We start from the raw sequence: 18858 nt of genomic DNA, 5'->3' as shown, positions 1-18858 counted from the left end.
CTGGAGGTGCTGATTAGATCCAGGAAATCCCAGGAATGCTGAGAAACACCTCCAGGATGGCGTGAGTTTGGAAGAAGGGGGGAAAAACAATAATCCCAAAAGGATAAAAAGCCATGGCATATTAATGGCTGGAATTGTGTGCTGGAGCAGCGCGGGAAGAGGGATGAATAATTCAAGGCAGACAGGATTTCCCTGGCAAGGTCGAGCCTGGTGAAGGGGAGGATTTTTTGGAGACAGCAGCATCCTGCTTTCCTTGGGAAGAGATCTCCAGTGACTCCAGGACTCTGGATTTTGGGAAATTCTTTTGGGAGATTTGGGAAATTCTTTTGGGAGATTTGGGAGATCGTTTTCCGTCGGCGGGACGCAGAGTTCAGCTGGAATCTCGCATGCCAAAGGAATTCCAAGTGGATTTTTCAGCTGCAGGGGTGAATCCCAGAGGAATGGGCTTTGGGAAGGGGAAAGGGGCAGCACAGCCTTAGCAGGGCTCAGGATCCTCACATCCCAGTCCCTGGGATTTCTCCCAAAATGCCCTGCAAGGAGCCGGCGCTGGAAGATGAATGTGAGTACCCTGGAAAGCGGCTGCTGCTCTGCTCTCTGCTCGTTTTCACCTCAGTCCCTCTGTGAGGCACCATCTGGGGCACAGATCCTTTAAACAATTCCCAAAAAACCCTCCTGGGCCTCCTTGGGATGAGGAGGAATTTTTAGGTGCTGGGGAAGGAGCTGAAGGACAGGGAAGAACTCCAGGGTTTCTGTTTCCAGAGCCCAGCTCAGCCAGGACCCACATCAGCAGGTCTCAAATACATTGATTATTAAAACATTTCTTTATTTGGACATTCATTTGTTTTTAAAGACATTTATTAAGATATTTATTAAGGTATTTATTTATTTATATATGTATTTATTAAGACATATGGTTGTTTGTTTATACATTTATTTATTAAAACATTTATTGCTATGGAGGGATACACAGCATTACAGCAAATAATAATAATAATAATAGTAATAAAATGTCTTGGCTTGTTCTCCACACTCCCAAATGCAACCCAGGCTCCATTCTGAGCTCAGCAGCCAAAAATATCCATGGATTTTATTCTTCTTCAGGAGCAACAGCTCCACCAGCAAATCCTGGATCCTTGGGAGGGATCCTAGTGGATCTTAAGTCATTCTTTTTAACCTTAATTGATTTATTTGATGAATTTTACACTTTTGTTTCTCAAAGAGGATGTCAAGAGCAGGGGAGAAAATCCTTGGAGTGACCTAAAGGGAATTTGTGGGGCTGGGGATTTTATAGGGAATTATTCCAGGAGGGGTTGTAATACCAGCAGAGCCGAGGATTTCATGGGAATTTGGGATGTTGGGCTGGGATTGTGACTCAGCATCTGCAGCTCAGGGATGGACGTGCTGGGAGGAGGCAGAGAGGGCAGGGATTGGTGTCCAGGAATTCTGGGATCTGGTGGGGAAAGGAAAAGGAAAGAAAGAGGAAAGGAAAAGGAAAAGGAAAAGGAAAAGGAAAAGGAAAAGGAAAAGGCTGTTCCATGGATGTGCTGCCCCTCTCACAATCCATCCCTAGGGATGGGAACTGGGGACACAGAGCCTGGGAAAGGGGTGTCCATCCCAGGAAACTCCCCAGTCCTCTGCATGTTTGGGATCTGTTCCTCCCAGGTTTGGACAATGTGTGTTTGGTTCATTTCCCTCAAATTCCCTGGATTCCCTGGGTTTAAAATTCCTGCTTGGTTTTGTGGAGGGTTGGACGCTCTGGATGGGGAGGCATTTGAGTTTTTTGGGGCAGAGCAAAGTTAAACTCCAGCACCCTCTCAGAGAAGAGGCAGCACCTTGGATATTCCCTGGGGTCACCAGCCCTGCAGCAAAGTCATTCCATGGGCAAAACCTCCCTGCCTGGGGTTTGGGGCTGGAAAAGCCAAACTGGAGCTGCTTGTGTGAGGCTGAGCTGAAAAGAGCAGTGAGAGAAGGAACAGAGCAAGACAAAGCCTGAGCAGTTGCTTTCAGCCTAAAATGTAGATTTATGCAGAAAACAAAAATCAAGAGCTGCATCTGTTGTGAGCAGAGCACAATTCCTCATCAGGGAGCAGAGCTCGCTCCTCACTGCTCCATTTGCTGCACTCACTGATTTTATTTTCCCTGGATTTGTGTGCATTGAGGAGTTTGGGGGGGTTTTTTTGAAGTTGTATTTCTTTTTTTGAATAGAAATGAGTATAAAAATACTTCTCTGGGCCAGGTGATCACATTTCTGGCACATGTTTGGGGGATAACTGCAGGGAGATGCTCGAGGAGGACACCAGAAATGGGTCAGGGGACTCAGTGACACCTTCCCAAAACCAGGTCTTAGAATCCCAGAATCATTAACAAAATTAATCCCAGAATCATTAATGAAAAGGAATCCCAGAATCATTAATAAAAAAGGAATCTCAGAATCATTAATAAAAAGGAATCCCAGAATTATTAACAGAAAGGAATCTCAGAATGATTAAGGAAAGGAATCCCACAATCATGAAGAAAAAGGAATCCCACAATCATGAAGAAAAAGGAATCCCAGAATTATGAAGGGAAATGAATCACAGAAATCATTAAGGAAAGGAGCTCTAGAAACATTAAGGAAAAATAATCCCAGAATGATTAAGGAAAGGAATCCCAGAATGATTAAGGAAAAGGAATCCCAGAAACATTCAGGACAAATAATCCCGGAATCATTAAGGAAAAGGAATCCCAGAATCATTAAGGACAAATAATCCCAGAATCATTAATGTTGGAAACGCCCTCCCAGCCCATCAAATCCAACCTTTTCATCCCCCAAAGCAGGAGGGGAGCCAAAGAAACACACACCCACATCCAGGGAATGCTGTGGGCATCCCAAGGAGCACCCCACACACCCAGCACTGCCTCTGGCAAAGAAATGAGAGGAAAACTGGGGAGGAGAAGGCAGAGCAGGGAGTTTGGGCACTGAGATTTCAAATAAAAACCAAAAGTTAAACCTAGAACAGTTAATCTGAGCCTGATTATTGAGCTGTGCTGATCTGAGGGCTCCTTGGAGGGGCTGATGGAGGAGCTCAGGAATCATCAGGGGAAAATGGAAACAGCAATGGGGAGCTGTCCTTAATGGGAATGGGATCCTGAACGTGCAGGAACAACAAAGGAGAGCTGTCCCTGATGGGAATGGGATCCTGCAGGTGCAGGGACAGCAAAGGGGACCTGTCCTAATGGGAACCAGAACAGTTGTTGGCTCCAAATTGCTGGATTTCTGGGATTGCTGGGATTGCTGGGATTTGCTGGATTGCTGGGATTTTACCCCCCCCTTTGAAACAGGAATTCCTTTTGCAGCCAGAATGCACCTTCACCTCTCCTGGTTTGCTCCCTGTCCAGGCTTTGGCTGCTTTAGGCTGGGATTAATTATCTGTAACCTGACTCGACCCCTGAGCTGGGCTCAGACAGTGCTGGCAGGGAAGGTGAAGTGAGATTGTGCATTGTGGGAGGAATAGCCAAACATTATTTTTCCAAACTGTTTTCTGTACCACTCCTTCAACTGATTTGGACAAGAAATGATTCACTGTGAAATATTTACAGTCCCAGAAAATCTACAATCCTCAGTCCTAAATCAGACAGCGAGCTGGATCGTCCAGGATGCAACAAAGACTTGGGAGAAATTCCTGAATTCTGGTTTTTGCTCCAAACATTCCCGGCTTCAGGCAGGTGGGATGAGTCCTGCTGGATTCTGCTGGAGCTGAGGTTCCTCCTCTCTGCTTTTGTTGGACTCCAGCCCCTCCCAGTGACAACCGGGGCCCCCACGGTGATTAACACACTCCTTAATTAAGCTGAGACTTCCTTTGGGGGCTGCCCGAAGGATCAGGAGGAATTTCCGGGGAGAAATTCTGCAAAAGCTTCTGTGCACACGCTGGAATTTGGGAGTTAATGCATTTAGAGGAAGCAGCATAAATATTGAGATTCAGCAGGGCTCTGTGGATTCATGCATTTGAAATATTCCAGCTATTTCCCTGCTCGCATTCCTTCCCCACGTGCCTCCACAGCACTTTATTAAAGGGCTTTTTTTTTTTTTTTTCTTCCCCTGGCCTTGATGATTTCATGGAATTCCAGAGGTCGTTGGACAGATAAGGGGATTCCTTTTGTTTACTCCAAGGATTTTGCTGCCCCCCCTGTGCTTCCAGGCTGGGACAGGCACAGGGGGAGCTGCTCCATCCCTGGAATTGTTCCAGGACAGGTTGGACAGGGCTGGGAGCAATCTGGGACAGGGGAAAGTGTCCCTGCTATGGATTTGGACAGGGCTGGGAGCAATCTGGGATAGGGGAAAGTGTCCCTGCCATGGATTTGGACAGGGCTGGGAGTAATCTGGGATAGGGGAAAGTGTCCCTGCTATGGATTTGGACAGGGCTGGGAGCAATCTGGGATAGAGGAAAGTGTCCCTGCCATGGATTTGGACAGGGCTGGGAGCAATCTGGGATAGAGGAAAGTGTCCCTGCCCATGGATTTGGACAGGGCTGGGAGCAATCTGGGATGGGGGAAGTGTCCCTGCCCATGGATAGGGGATGGCATGAGCTTCAAGGTCCTTTCCAACCCATCCCATGATTTTATGATTCATCCCAGAGCAAATAATTTAGACGATGAGTCTGGGCAGGAGCAGCTCTTTCATCCCAAATTTTTCCATAGAAAAAGAGACCATGTGGACTTTGTGGGGTTTTAGGATTGGGGAAAACTTCTGAGAGTCAGGGAAGCTTTGGCAGAGGTGGAACCATCCCAGCAAACATCAAATCCCCGTTTGGAGAACTTGGGGGTGCCAGAGCCCAAAATGCTGAGCACGGCCTAAAAGGGATTATTTAGGGGATGCTAAAAATAATAAAAATTAAAATAAACCCAAATTATTATTATTAATAATAATGATAATAAAATAGTCATCCTATCCTGCCCCTCTGTCCCCTGCTGTGCCACCAGCAGAGCCTTGGTGGCAGTGCCACCACTCAGAGTCCTGCTGTGATTTCCCTCCCCTTCATCCCCCCTCTAAATTAAGCAAAGGATTAATTGGCTCAATTGAATTTGCTAAATTTAAAGAGTTAAACCTGCAAATCCAAGCGGGACAAGAGCAGTGCCCAGAGGGGCTTTGCTGGTGCCCAGGAATGCAGTGCCCTGCGGGAGGGAGGATGCAGCATTCCAGAGGGGGATGCAGCTGCGTGGATCCTGCCCCTGCACCCCGGGGAGCTGCGGGTGAGTCCCCACCGGGTCTATTTTTAAATTAATTCTCCTTCATTTGGCGTTTTGGGGCTGGTGTTGGGTTTGCTGGGCTGGAAAATCTGGAGCAGTGCAGCATCTCAGTGCTCCTAATCCCAAATTAGGGACTGGGATAATCAGGGACAGCAGGATGTCACCAGAATTTTTGGAGAGGAGTTTTTTGCTGTATGGAGAAGCTGTAGAATATTCCACCCTGTCAGAATATTTATCCCAGAATCATCAAACATAGAATTCCAGAATTATTTGGGTTGGAAAGGACCTTAAAGCTCATCCAGATCTGAACCCTGCCAGCTTTTTCCTGCCCATGGAATCCCAAAACCCAGGAATGCTCTCAGAGGGGTGGCAGCAGGAAAAGGAAATGTGCCCTGATCTCAGTGCAGTCCTTCTTGCAGGAAAGGGAAATTCTTTGTGTTCAGAGGAAACTTCCCTTCCCTGCCTTATCCCAGGGATATTTTTATCCCAGCATCACTTCCCTGGCAAATCCCACCTGGGTAGGGACAATGTTCAGTTCAAGAAAAGAACCCCAAACTCCACTTTTTGGAGAAAAAAAAACAAAACAATTTGGGAGCTGTGGCTCTGAGGGAGTTGGGGTAAAGACCCAGCTGGCAGAAGTGTTTCAATATTCAGAGATTTATGGTGTTTTAAAAGTGGTTGTGACTTCTCTGCTTTCCTCCTTCTCTGACCCAAAAACTTCTGCAATTTAGCAGGAGAGAAGACAAGAAACCCATTTTAGAATGGGGTTACAGCAGTGCCAAAATAGAAAAATCGACTTCATTTAATAGCTTGTGATAATCAGCACACTGCCTTTTAAACCAGCACCAGGAAAAGAAGAGGAATCTGATTTTTGAGACGTATTTCTGCCTCAGAAATACACCAGCCTTGTTTGTATTAAACCTCCTTTGCACTGAATAAAAGAGCTGTAAAACAGATTCTTTCATCTCCAAGGGTTTGTGTTCACACCCTTGAAAATCCCTACAAAGCCCAAGTTTTCCGTGGTGCTGGAAAAGGGTTTGTGAAAGAGAAAAGTGCCAAAAATTCCACAATGTGTTTGGAATAGCAGGAGTTGAGTTCTTCCTGTGCAGGTCGAGCAGAAATATGTTCCTTGTGTATAATTAGAAGTGAGGGGGGTTTACAATCATTTTAAAATGATTGGATCTGTCTGCAGTAGGAAAAAAAAAAAAAAAAAAAAAAAAAGGAAAATTTGGAAAAATGACGTGTATGATGTGTTAAACCTTATAAACAAACAAACCTGTCTAGGACAGGGCAGCAGGGAGAGGTTTGCCAGGTCTGGCACCTTAAAGCATGAACTGAATAAAGGCTGAACCAGCTTTATCCCACCAAAACAGGAAAATTGGGAATGGGAAGTGCTTGACACTGGTTTCATTCCATTCCAGATGTGCACACTGGGAAATTCAGGGAGAGGGAAGCGCTCTTGTCCTCCACAAACATTATCAGTGCACTGGTGGTGTTGAAGGAAAGAAATTTCCCCAGTGGAGATGCTATAAATCAAACTTTCCACAGCCTGGGAGCAGCGAGGCAGCTCCTCCTTGGCTCAGCAGAAACTTCCTTTCGAGGCTGCTGGTGACGTGAAACCAGCCCCAAATAAAGAATTGCAGCACCCAAATTGTGTCAAATGCCACCCCCTCCCAAGCCCGTGCTGAAACCTTTTCCCCATCGCATTCCTCTCCGGGGTGTTGCTCCTTCCTGCCTTTTGCTGGGATTATTTTTACAACTGCACTTTGCAGTTGCTGATTTTGTGGAGTTTCAGGCAGCCTGGGAGGGATCAGCTGGGAGCAGGGAGGGATTTGGCTGCTCCTTGGGGTCAGCAGAGAAAATTGGGATAATCCAGGCTGAGCACCTGGAGGAGACACCTCGAGGGAAAGGTTAATCCCAAATAAACCGTGCAGAGCTGGGATCCCAAGGTGATCCCTGTTCCTGTCCCCAGTGCAGAGCTGGGATCCAAAAAAAAAAAAATTTAAAAAGCAATTATAATTTATTTTAAATACATTCACAATATGTTCTCCATTTTTATTTCGAATTTTGTAGCAATGTTAGCACTGCAGAGTTTGTAAGATGAGAGCCATGCAAGAATAATTTAGTAAAATTTCTGAAATTTATTCTTTTTTTTTTTTCTCTATTGGTTGAAATTCGAGACTTTCACTGGTACTTATCACTAGTGTCAAGTGGAATGGGCAATTGTCAAATATGTGTTCACTGTAAAAAAAAATCTCAGCTCAGTTGTAGGTGATGTTTTAGTCACAGTTTTTACATAGAAGCATTGTGATTTTATTTATGTGTATGGATGACTTTTTGGGTGCTAGTTCTACATGTGTATGGTTGAGGTAAAACCCTTTTCCCCCATGAGGTCACTGGGTTTTGATTTATTTGAGTAGAATGAATTGATCCCTGTCCCCAGAGCAGAGCTGGGATCCCGGGGTGATCCCTGTCCCTGTGTCCCTGTCCCTGTGTCCCTGTGTCCCTGTGTCCCTGTCCCTGTGTCCCTGTCCCTGTTCCTGTCCCCAGTGCAGAGCTGGGATCCCAGGGTGATCCCTGTCCCTGTTCCTGTGTCCCTGTGTCTCTGTCCCTGTCCCCAGTGCAGAGCTGGGATCCTGGGGTGATCCCTGTCCCTGCTCCTGTCCCTGCTCCTGTCCCTGTCCCTGTCCCCAGAGCAGAGCTGGGATCCCAGGATGATCCCTGCCCCTGTCCCTGTCCCTGTCCCATCCCTGTCCCTGTCCCTGTCCCATCCCTGTCCCTGTCCCATCCCTGTCCCTGTCCCGTCCCTGTCCCTGTCCCTGTCCCTGTCCCTGTCCCTGTCCCTGTCCCATCCCTGCCCCTGTCCCTGTCCCTGTCCCATCCCTGTCCCTGTCCCTCTCCTCCCCTCGGGACGAGCTGCAGCAGTTCAGGACTCGCAGGGGTTAACAGTTTGCAGATGTTCCCTTCTCCCTCTCATCCCTCTGGAATTCCTGACAGTCCCAGGCCTGGGGAGCCGGGCAGGGGCGATTCCCCCGAGCTGTGCCCGCTCCCGGCTCTGTGCCGTGCCCACCTTGGCATCACCTTCACGCCAGGGCAGGTTTATCCCCCCCGTGCTGCTTTTGGGGTGGAATTAATTCTCTGTCCGTGGCTGGGACGGGCTGGAATTGTGGTTTGGGTTTGTGCTGGAGACAGAGTTGATAACAGAGATGTTTTGATTCTCGCTGGGTGACCTCAAGGATGTTTCTCACACAAAATCCTGCCCCAGAATCAGCTCCTAGCCCCATGCAGTGTTTCAGTATCATTCTAATTAAGAGTTGCTGGTTCTCCCCTGGCCCTGAACTCTCCCCCTCCACATCCAGAGGGTTGGGATTGCAGGGATCAGAGGGCGGCTGGGTGATGCCACATCTCCCAAACCCTGAGTGGAAATTCCTAATCCATGTGATTGATGCTCCCCATTCCAGCTCCTTAAAAGGTCTCCTTGCCGTGGATTTGGGAATGGGAACATTTGTGTGTTAAACTTGGCTTCGGTGACCCAGAATGCAGAAACTAGATTAGTTTTTTTTAGCGGAGTTATTTATAGGCGACTCTTAACGAGTTACTTTAAATGACTTTTAGAGAAGGGAAGGCAGGGAGAGGGTGGAAGCAGGGCGTTGTGGTGGCTGTCCTGCGCTCCCTGGGGCGTGGGAGGGAGGATGTGACTCGCTGTGACTCCCTGCAGTCACCACAGCCCCACAGAGATGATGCCACCCCCTCGCCAAACCCGGCCAGAAAATCACGGAATGGTTTGGATTGGGAAGGACCTGAAATCCATCCCATTCCTGCCATGGCAGGGACTCCTTCCACTGCCTCAGGCTGCTCCAGCCTGGCCTTGGACATTCCAGGGATCCAGGGGCAGCCACAGCAAATCTGGGAATCCCATCCCAGCCCCTCCCAGCCAGGAATTCCTTCCCAAAATCCCATCTAAACCTTCTCTCTTCCACTTTGAAGCCATTCCCTGTGTCCTGTCCCTCCATCCCCTGTCCCCAGTCCCTCCCCATCTCTCCTGGAGCCCCTTTAGGTCCTGGCAGGGCTCTGAGCTCTCCCTGGATCCTTCTCCTCCCCATTGAGCATCCCCAGCTCTCCCAGGCTGCTCCAGCCCTGGAACATCTCCTTGTTCTCCCCTGGGCTGTCCCCAGCAGCTCCACACCCTCCTGTGCTGTGCCCCAGGGCTGGGGACAGCTCTGCAGGTGGGGTCTCACCTGAGCGGGGCACAGGGACAGAATCCACCCCCTCCCCTGTTGCCCTGCACAGGATTTTGGGGCTGTCAGAGCAGGGCACAGGGACAGATCCCCCTCCCCTGCTGCCCAGCGCAGCATTTTGGGGCTGTCAGAGCCTGTGACCTGGTCAGGCTGGGATTCTCTTCCACCAACACCCCAAAATCCTTTCCCTCGGGACTGATTTGATCCATTCTCTGGATTTATGCTTGGGGGACATCGCTTGGGATCGTCCCGACCCACCAGCGACGGGAATAAAGAATAACACTAAAGAATAACAATATATATTGCGTGTAACAAAAAAATAGTTACAATGGCTGCTACAACAACATTAGCGGACGCCCTAGTGATAAAAATAATAAAAATTAAAATAAAATAAAATAAAATAAAATAAAATAAAATAAAATAAAATAAAATAAAATAAAATAAAATAAAATAAAATAAAAATATACTAGTGCTAATGCTAACACTAATACTAATACTAATGCCAATACCAACACCAATACTAATACTAATATTAATGCTAACACTAATACTAATACTAATACCAATATCAATACTAATACTAATATTAATACTAATACTAATATTAATGCTAACACTAATGCTAATACTAATACCAATACCAATACTAATACTAATATTAATACTAATACTAACACTAATACCAATACTAATATTAATACTAATACTAATATTAATGCTAATACTAATACTAATACTAATACCAATACTAATACTAATACTAATATTAATGCTAATACTAATACTAATACCAATACTAATACTAATATTAATATTAATACTAATGCTAATGCTAACACTAATACTAATACCAATACCAATACCAATACTAATATTAATACTAATACTAATATTAATGCTAATGCTAATGCTAATACTAATACTAATACTAATACTAATACTAACACTAACACTAACACTAACACTAACACTAATGAAAAAATTAAGCCCAATCCCAGGAAATGGGGCTGTGTGCCGGTCGGAGCGGTGTCTCCTCGCCGCCAGCCGGCGTTTCCCGCAGCTCCCGAGCGGCGGAGCCGGAGCCCGGCCCCGCTCCGCCCCCGCCCGCTCCGCCCGGGGCCGCCCCGCGCCGGCGGCAGCTCCGGAGCGCGGGGGCGGCCCCGGGCCGGCGTTTCCCGTGCCCGGCGGGCAGCGGCTGCTCCGGGCATCCCTGACACGGCTGCCCCCCGCTTCTCTCCGCCAGGATTGCCGGGAGGATGGCATGGATTTAGGCAGCGACGCCGGCAGCAGCCGCTCCAGCTCGGAATCCAACTCCAGCAAAGCCACGCCGTGCTCGGAGGGCAAGTCCTCGCCGTCCCCCAGCAGCCTGGACCTGGCGGCGCTGGAGGACTCGGAGGAGGAGGAGGAAGAGGAGGAGGAGGAGGACGGGGGTTCCCCGCCGTCCCCGGGCTCCCATGGGCGCCGCTGCGGCCCCGGAGCTGCCCCTGGCCGGCGCTGCCCCCGCCCGCGGCCCCCGCCCCGCTCGGACCCCGCGCGGCCAAGGCGCGGAGCGGCCGCGGGGCCCGGAGCGCGGAGCTCCGCAGGGGCGCGGCCCCCCCGGGACCCGCAGCCCCCGGCCATGGACTGGGCAGCCCTGGAGAGGCACCTGGCCGGGCTGCAGTGCCGCGAGCAGGAGAGCAAGCCGCGGGCCAGCCCCGCCTCGGTGAGTGGGGAGAGGATGGAGGCTGGAGAGGGCTTGGGTTGGGGTGCTGGGATCCCAGCTGGAAAAATGATGGGTGCTGGGATCCCGCCCGGAGGGGTGGTGGGTGCTGGGATCCCTCTTGGAGGTATGATGGGTGCTGGGATCTCAACTGCAGGGATGAAGGGTGCTGGGATCCCGCCCGGAGGGGTGGTGGGTGCTAGAATCCCTCCTGGAGGGATGCTGCTGGGATCCCAGCTGCAGAGATGGTGCTGGGATCCAGCTGGAAGGATGATGAGTGCTGGGATCCCTCTTGGAGGTATGATGGGTACTGGGATCCCAGCTGTAGGATGATGGGTGCTGGGATCCCTGCTGGAAGGATGATGGGTGCTGGGATCCCAGCTGCAGGGATGGTGGGTGCTGGGATCCCTCCTAGAGGGATGAAGGGTGCTGTGATCCCTGCTGGAAGGATTATGGGTGATGGGATCCCTGCTGCAGGAATGATGGGTGCTGGGATCCCTGCTGGAAGGATGGTGTGTACTGGGATCCCAGCTGCAGGGATGGTGTGTACTGGGATCCCAGCTGCAGGGATGGTGTGTACTGGGATCCCAGCTGCAGGGATGGTGTGTACTGGGATCCCAGCTGCAGGGATGGTGTGTACTGGGATCCCAGCTGCAGGAATGATGGGTGCTGGGATCCCAGCTGGAAGGATGGTGGGCGATGGGATCCCAGCTGCAGGGATGGTGGGTGCTGGGATCCCAGCTGCAGGGATGGTGGGTGCAGGGATCCCAGCTGCAGGGATGGTGTGTACTGGGATCCCAGCTGCAGGGATGGTGGATGCTGGGATCCCAGCTGCAGGGATGGTGTGTACTGGGATCCCAGCTGCAGGGATGGTGGATGCTGGGATCCCAGCTGCAGGGATGGTGTGTACTGGGATCCCAGCTGCAGGGATGGTGGGTGCTGGGATCCCAGCTGCAGGGATGGTGTGTACTGGGATCCCAGCTGCAGGGATGGTGGGTGCTGGGATCCCAGCTGCAGGGATGGTGTGTACTGGGATCCCAGCTGCAGGATGATGGGTGCTGGATCCCAGCTGCAGGGATGGTGGGTGCTGGGATCCCAGCTGCAGGGATGCTGCCGGTGCTGGTGGATCCAGCAGGAGGATGTGGAGCTGCTGGAGAGAGGCCAGAGGAGGCCACGGAGCTGCTCCAGGGCTGGAGCCAGGCTGGGAGAGCTGGGGGTGCTCACCTGGGCAGGAGGAGGATCCAGGGAGAGCTCAGAGCTCCTTGCACGGCCTGAAGGGGCTCCAGGAGAGCTGGAAAAGCACTGGGGACAAGGGAGGGAGGGACAGGACACGGGGAATGGCTTTAGGCTGCAGGATGGTGGATTTGGATTGATTTTGGGAAGGAAATTTTCCCTGTGCAGGTGGGCAGGCCCTGGCACAGGTGCCCAGAGCAGCTGTGCTGCCCCTGGATCCCTGGAAGGTCCAAGGCCAGGCTGGACACTGGGGCTGGGAGCAGCCTGGGACACTGGAAGGTGTCCCTGCCATGGCAGGGAACGAGAGGAGCTTTAAGGTCCCTTCCATCCCAAACCATTCCGTGATTCCCCAACTTTCCCAGAACATCCTTGGGCACTGCTGGGGCAGGGGCTGCTGTGGAAGTGCCACCACCAGGCTGTCTCTGAGCTGGGTCCCCTTGGAGAGGCCAAGAAATAGCAGCTTTTCCCAGTATCAGTTTTTCCCCAATATCAGTTTTTCCCAATATCCGTTTTTCCCAGTATCAGTTTTTCCCTGATATCAGTTTTTCCCAGTATCAGTTTTCCCCAATATAATTTTTCCCCCAATATCAGTTTTCCCCAGTATCAGTTTTTCCCAATATCAGCTTTTGCCAGTATGTTTTTCCCAATACCATTTTTTCCCCAATATCAGTTTTTCCTAATATCAGCTTTTCCCAATATAATTTTCCCCCCAGTATCAGTTTTTCCCCCAGTACTAGTTTTCCTCAATACAATTTTTTTCCCCAATATCAATTTTTCCCAACACCATTTTCCCCAATATCATTTTTTCCCCAATATCATTTTTTTCCCCAGTATCAGTTTTTCCCCCAATACCATTTTCCCAATACCATTTTTCCCCAGTACCATTTTTCCCAGACTGGGAGCACTGCCAGCCTGGCTCTGTCTCCTCTCCTTCCCGAGGCACAGAACCCTCCCAAGCCCTGGTGTGACCCCAGCACAGTTCCACACAAACCCTGTAAATCCTGCCCTGATCCCACTGCTCAGGGCGTTTGGGAATCACACAGAACCTGGGACTGCAGTGATGTGACAGAACAGACACAGAGGCTGTTCCACAATGGATCAATTCCAAAGGAATCCAATCCACCAAAGCTCTCCTGGAACTCTGCAGGATCTTTTGCCTGCCTGAGAAATGCTGAGTGCCTCAGCCCTGCCCCGTGGCCTTGCCTCTGGCACACAGGAATTTTTTTTTTCCATGATTTTTGTGTTGTTTAAAAGTCATTCCATGCCCTAACTTCCTGTGAAGTCACCTCGCTCGGGGAGGTGGGGATTTCCCCCTGAATCCTTGAATTACAACTAATTGGTGACAAATCTGGGTGGGTGCTGGGCAGGATGAGTAAGCTGAGGGATGAGTGGGACTGCTGCCATGCAGGGATGCTTTTTTTCCAAAGCCTGAACACACTGGAGCCTCAGTGCCTTGAGGAACTGACAGGTAACAGCTTTAATTACAGTCATTTGTGCAGCCTGAAAAAAGGAAAAAAAAACACACACACACACAAAAAAAGAAAAAAATCTCATTTTTGTGGTTTGGGGGCTGATTTCTCCAGCATTATCTGATCAGCTCTGCTGCCACTGCTGGAAATTCTTTGCTCCAGGCATGAGTTTAACCAGGTGAGCTGTCACCTAAGGAATTCTACCTGCCAGGATTTTCCTCCTCCATCCTCCCATTCCCTCCTACAGGCACAGGAAGGAATTCAGGCTGCCTCACGCCCTGACTTGTCCAGGCTGCCCTTGGAGCTTGTGCTGAGCAGATTGGGGCTGAAGGAGCCTGGATGGACACCCAGGAGTGGGCACAGAGGGCACACAGAGCATCTCCCATGGGTGGCACCAGCTCCAGCTCTCTTCTCTCCTGCAGTTTGGAGTTTGCCACTCTGCAAATGAGACTTTCCCAGTGTTTGTGGGCCTGGAGAGATTTTGTTCTTTGCTCTTTTTGGCGCCTTGGCTCCAGGATTTTCCTTCCCTTGGCTCCTGAGGAGGAGGAAGAGGCTGCAGGAAGGGTCATTTCCCCTCCCGGCTGTTTGATGTCCCCAGGACACCTCCCTGTCCCTCCCTGGCCATGTCTGACACACCCACGAGCTGCATGGACCCAAAACCTTCAGAGCTGGAGTGAAAATCCCTCTTTTTATTTTTGTTTTCCCTGCCCTTGACATTTCCCTGTGGTTCAGTGTTTATAACAAACCCTTGCCTTGCCCTGCTGGAAGCCCAAGTGTTTGTAAACATGGGAATCGTGGAGAGGAGGCAGCCAGGGAGCAAACACAGGGAAAGGGGCTGGGTTGCTCTGACTGCCTGCAGGGTACCTCGGAAAAAGGGAATTTCAGCAGGACAGGCTTGGCTGGGGCAGGGAATCAGGCTGGGATGTGAAAGTTTGGAGTGGAAGTGTTTGCTGCTGCTCCCAGGAATCCAGAGAGATGTTTTATTGACATGATGATTTATTAAGATTATTAAAATCGAGTTTTTTTCTGCTGCCAGGACTGGATTTCCCTGGGGTTTGTGGTGCCCCAAGTGAAGGCAGGGCAGGGGTGACCCCAAGGGGACAAAAATGACCCTTCAGGGAATCTCTGCTGACCCCCAGGGTGGTACTGAGGCCTGGCTGAGGGACATGGATGATGCTGCAGCCCCAGCAGAAGGAAATTCCCACTCCTAAGGAAGCTCCACCACGGTTTTAGGAGATTTTCCCAGCCTGGAGGAGCTGGGCTGGAATTTAAGGAGTTGGGAATGCTGGACTAAATCAAAGGTTTAAGTGATGAGGGGCCTTTGGTCACATCTGTAGGTGCAGAGATGTGCCCTGAGGGGCTGGAAAGGCTGGAAAATTGGATATTAATGACATTAATGCCATGGGAAGGGCTGTGTTCAGCTTCCAGGTGGGATCCCATGGGGCAAGGCTGCTCCCTGCCCTGAAATCTCCTGCCAGGAAATTGGGGAAGGATTTGGCAACTCCTGCTTGGCACTGGCAGCCCCACAGGGTGGGATGGCCATGGATGTGTCCACCCTGGAGATTCCAGATCCATGGAATGTTCCAGGCTGTCCTTGGCTGGAGCACCCCCAGCTCCTCTGGGAGGGTCCCTGTGGGCAGATGCTGTCTAGAAATAGAGAATATTCCTGTCTTTCTCCCCCAGAAGGGTGAAATGACTGCTTTGGGAGCTGGATGAGGTCCCTGCAGAGCTGGTGGGCTCTATCAGGTCATTCCTGAGTTTTCTGGACTCCCCCAAGAGGAGAAAACCTCTTTCCTGAAGGCACCTGCTGCTTGGAAGGTTCATTTTGGACATGCTTGGCTCAATCTCCTCACCCAGCTGCAGGAAGCCACCCCCACTCCCATTTTTCCATTTTTCCTCCTTTCCTCAGCTCCTGGCTGCATCCACAGAGGTTCCAAATGTGCCATGGGATGATTTGTGGCCCTCAGGAGCTGGAGAAGCAGCGAGGCTCCGCTCGCCGTGCCTCTAATGGCTCGAATCAAATCCAAATCAGCTTTAATGGCTTTAATATTCCTGCCATTGCCTCTCTGAGGATAATCACAATCAATGGCATGGATTGGCTGGGAAGAATATCTGCAAATTCTGGAGTCAATTAAAGAAACACTGGCAGGAGGGGAAGTGGCTCAGGCAGGCTGGGCAGGAAGGGAGGGATGGAATTGCTGAAGGAATTGCTGGAGGAATTGCTGGAGGAATTGCTGGAGGAATTGCTGGAGGAATTGCTGGAGGAATTGCTGGAGGAATTGCTGAAGGAATTTTAGCAGTGCTGCTGAAAGCTCATCCCTGCAGCTTCCAGGGCTCCTGCAGGAGCTTTCTGCATGGGGAAGGATGTGCTGGAGCCTCTGTTTTGTCTTTTCATGCCTGGAATATTCCTGCCTGTGCTGGTTATCCTGGTGGTGATGAATCCAAGGAATCACACAGCTGTTCTGGCACTTGGGTTCCTGAATTTCCAGTGCTCCAGGACGTTCAATTTGTGTCCTCCTGGCTCCTTTTGGCCTGAGCCTCTGCAGGTGGGCATGGTTGGAGGGACCAAAGGCAGCAAAGAGCATCCAGGGTCCTGAACTCACCTTGGGAGGGTGGAAAAGCCTCAGATCCACGTTTGAAAGCAGCTGGAAACTCCTGGAAGTGTCCCAAAAGTGTGCAAGTGGCACTGGGGACGTGGTTTAACAGTGAACACGATGGTGGTGGATGAATTTTTGGGTTTGATGGTCTTAGAGGACATTTCCAATTTTAATGATTCCCTGAAAACACTTTAGGGTTAACCCAGGATATTCCAGGATCTGTAGAAAGGAATTTAGCATGGACCATGTCAATACCTCTTCCTTCCCTGTGTCTCTCTGAAAACTTGAAACTAATTCCAAGCATGGGCTAAAACCTTGAAATAATTTCCTATTTCTCCATGGGTAGGGATCTGATTTTCATGGATCAGAGCAGCCAGGATGGAAGGAGAAATGCATGGACCAGCTTGGCAAGAGGAAGGAAAACCACCAAGCCATGTGGCAGCGCTGGTGGAGCAGGATTTTTGGGAATGGGGGCTGGGATCAAGCCCAGACCTTTGGTGGAAAGCCTTGATCCACCTTGGAGTGCTGGCCCAAACACTCAGGGAGCAAATATTGGTTGTCAGTGGGTTGGTTCTCACTTCAAATAAGCATTGACTGAGTGCCTGAAGTGTGAGTTCCCCCCTCCCCTGGGATAGAAGCACTAGGAGCAGGTAGGGATCAGTGCCTGGAAGGAATTTTTCCAGCCAGGAGCTGTCAGTGTGGGAAATTCTGCTTTCCAAAATCCAGCTTGAGGCTTGCAGGAAATGGAATTTTTGTCATTGCTCAGCCAGACCTTCCCTGCCCACCTGGATCTGAGCACCTGGAAAATGCAAATCCACGATCAGGGAGGTTCTCCAGGGAAATCAAATTGTTGTGAGGCTTGGAAAATAAACCTTTGGAGTGTAGGAAAAGCTGCAATTCTGTGTTGTCCCAGTGTCCTGGGGGTGCTGAGCTGCAGGAATGATCCATCCCTGATGCTGGATCAGCACAGCCCTGCACTTTGGCCACTTCCCACCCAGCTCAAAGGTTGGCTGGGCCATTCCTGACCCTGCCCAAGTGTTTTCCCAAGGGATTTTCAACCTGCACAGTGGGAATTCCACCAGGTTGGAGGGATGGGTCTTTACTGGGCCAGGCAAAACTGGCAGGATTAAAATTCCTGAGGAAAATCTCCATTCCCAAATCTGCTTAAAGGAAATGCCCAACAGCAGGATCCACAGCCTGTGGGTTCTGTGTGGATTCCTGCCATAATGTGAATTCCTCCAGGTGATGGAGCCCAGTCGCTTGGTGAGTGAATTTTTCCTGTGGGATGAGGAGAAGCTGGGAAAGTTGGATTTTTCCAGCAGTAATTTTGGTGCTGGCAGCAGCAAATCTCCCTTTGATGTGATGCTAAGGGATCCTTGTTGTGATCTGGAAAACCAGTACATTTATTAAAAATTAATATTTTTGGTGTTTGGGAATCACAGGTAGGACACCCAAAGGATTGCCAAGGAGAGGAGTGAGCATTTATGGCAAGCAAAATTTGGAATATCTCAAAACAGTGTTGTTGGCTTTGTTTTGTTTTGTTTGTTTGTTTTTTAATAAGGAGATTTTGGAGCCTTGCATCCCTTCTCCTAATTTCTTCAAATTCCCACTTGAACCCGAGTGTGTCAGGTTGGAGTAGCAGCAGGCAGCAGGAATTTTGATTTCCCTGGATAATCATTATGGACTTAGGCAAATATTCCTTGCTTATTAGGTGGGATAAGTGCAAGGCAGGGGGGGTTCAATCCTCACAACTGCCCCGTGCTGTGCAAATCCTCTTAATTTCCCATGGATGGAGAGGATGGATGTGCTCTCCCTGTGGGGTGGGGAACACCTGGAATTGTGCAAAATCCAGGTGCATGTGGAGGGAGAAACTGCAGGCAGAGGATATTTAAAAAAAACAGCAAAAGGGATTTATTCAGTGCACTGAAGATCTGCTGAGGAACGCTGGAAAACCAGGATTGTCCTGACTCCAAAATGCCAGGGATGCTCTAAATATTCTAAATTATTTAAATATTTAAAGCTTTGCTCAAATATTCTAAATAATGCTCCAAATGTCCCCCACACCCTGGCAGAGTTGGTTTCTGTGAGCAGCAGGATTGCCTAAGCAGTGATAAGAGCAGCAGGAATTGGGATTTATTTCCTTCTTCCTCTCTGCCTGGATTTAAGGTGGTTTGGGTTTCACTGGTTGGAAAAGCAGGTGCAAACTTTATTTTATAAAGTTTGTGTAGAAACTCTGAAGAAATTGCTCAAAGAAATCAGGAAAATCAATACCAGTGACAGAAATTTGTGGCCCCATCTCCTCAGGGTGTGCTGCCCAAAGGAGCTTTAAGAGAGCATCAGATTTAGTGGGAAAAATTGATATTTTTGGGGAGAAAACCTCTTGGAAGGATATAGAA

At 49.7% G+C, this 18858-nt stretch overlaps 1 protein-coding gene across 1 annotated transcript in view; it reads left to right on the top strand.

Annotated features, from left to right (window-relative positions):
* The window catches only part of LOC117000654 (schwannomin-interacting protein 1), an 87190-nt gene that overhangs the window by 35232 nt on the left and 33100 nt on the right, over positions 1-18858 (top strand). The window contains exon 6 of the mRNA XM_033068515.2: positions 10708-11166. Within this exon, the coding sequence (XP_032924406.1) occupies positions 10708-11166 (459 nt within the window). The remainder of the gene's footprint in view (positions 1-10707; positions 11167-18858) is intronic.

The sequence above is a fragment of the Catharus ustulatus genome, chromosome 10 (genome assembly GCF_009819885.2).
Source record: "Catharus ustulatus isolate bCatUst1 chromosome 10, bCatUst1.pri.v2, whole genome shotgun sequence".
In the NCBI taxonomy this organism is placed as follows: domain Eukaryota; kingdom Metazoa; phylum Chordata; class Aves; order Passeriformes; family Turdidae; genus Catharus; species Catharus ustulatus.
Note: the sequence above shows the minus strand (reverse complement) of the source record. Positions and strands in the feature narration are given on the sequence as shown.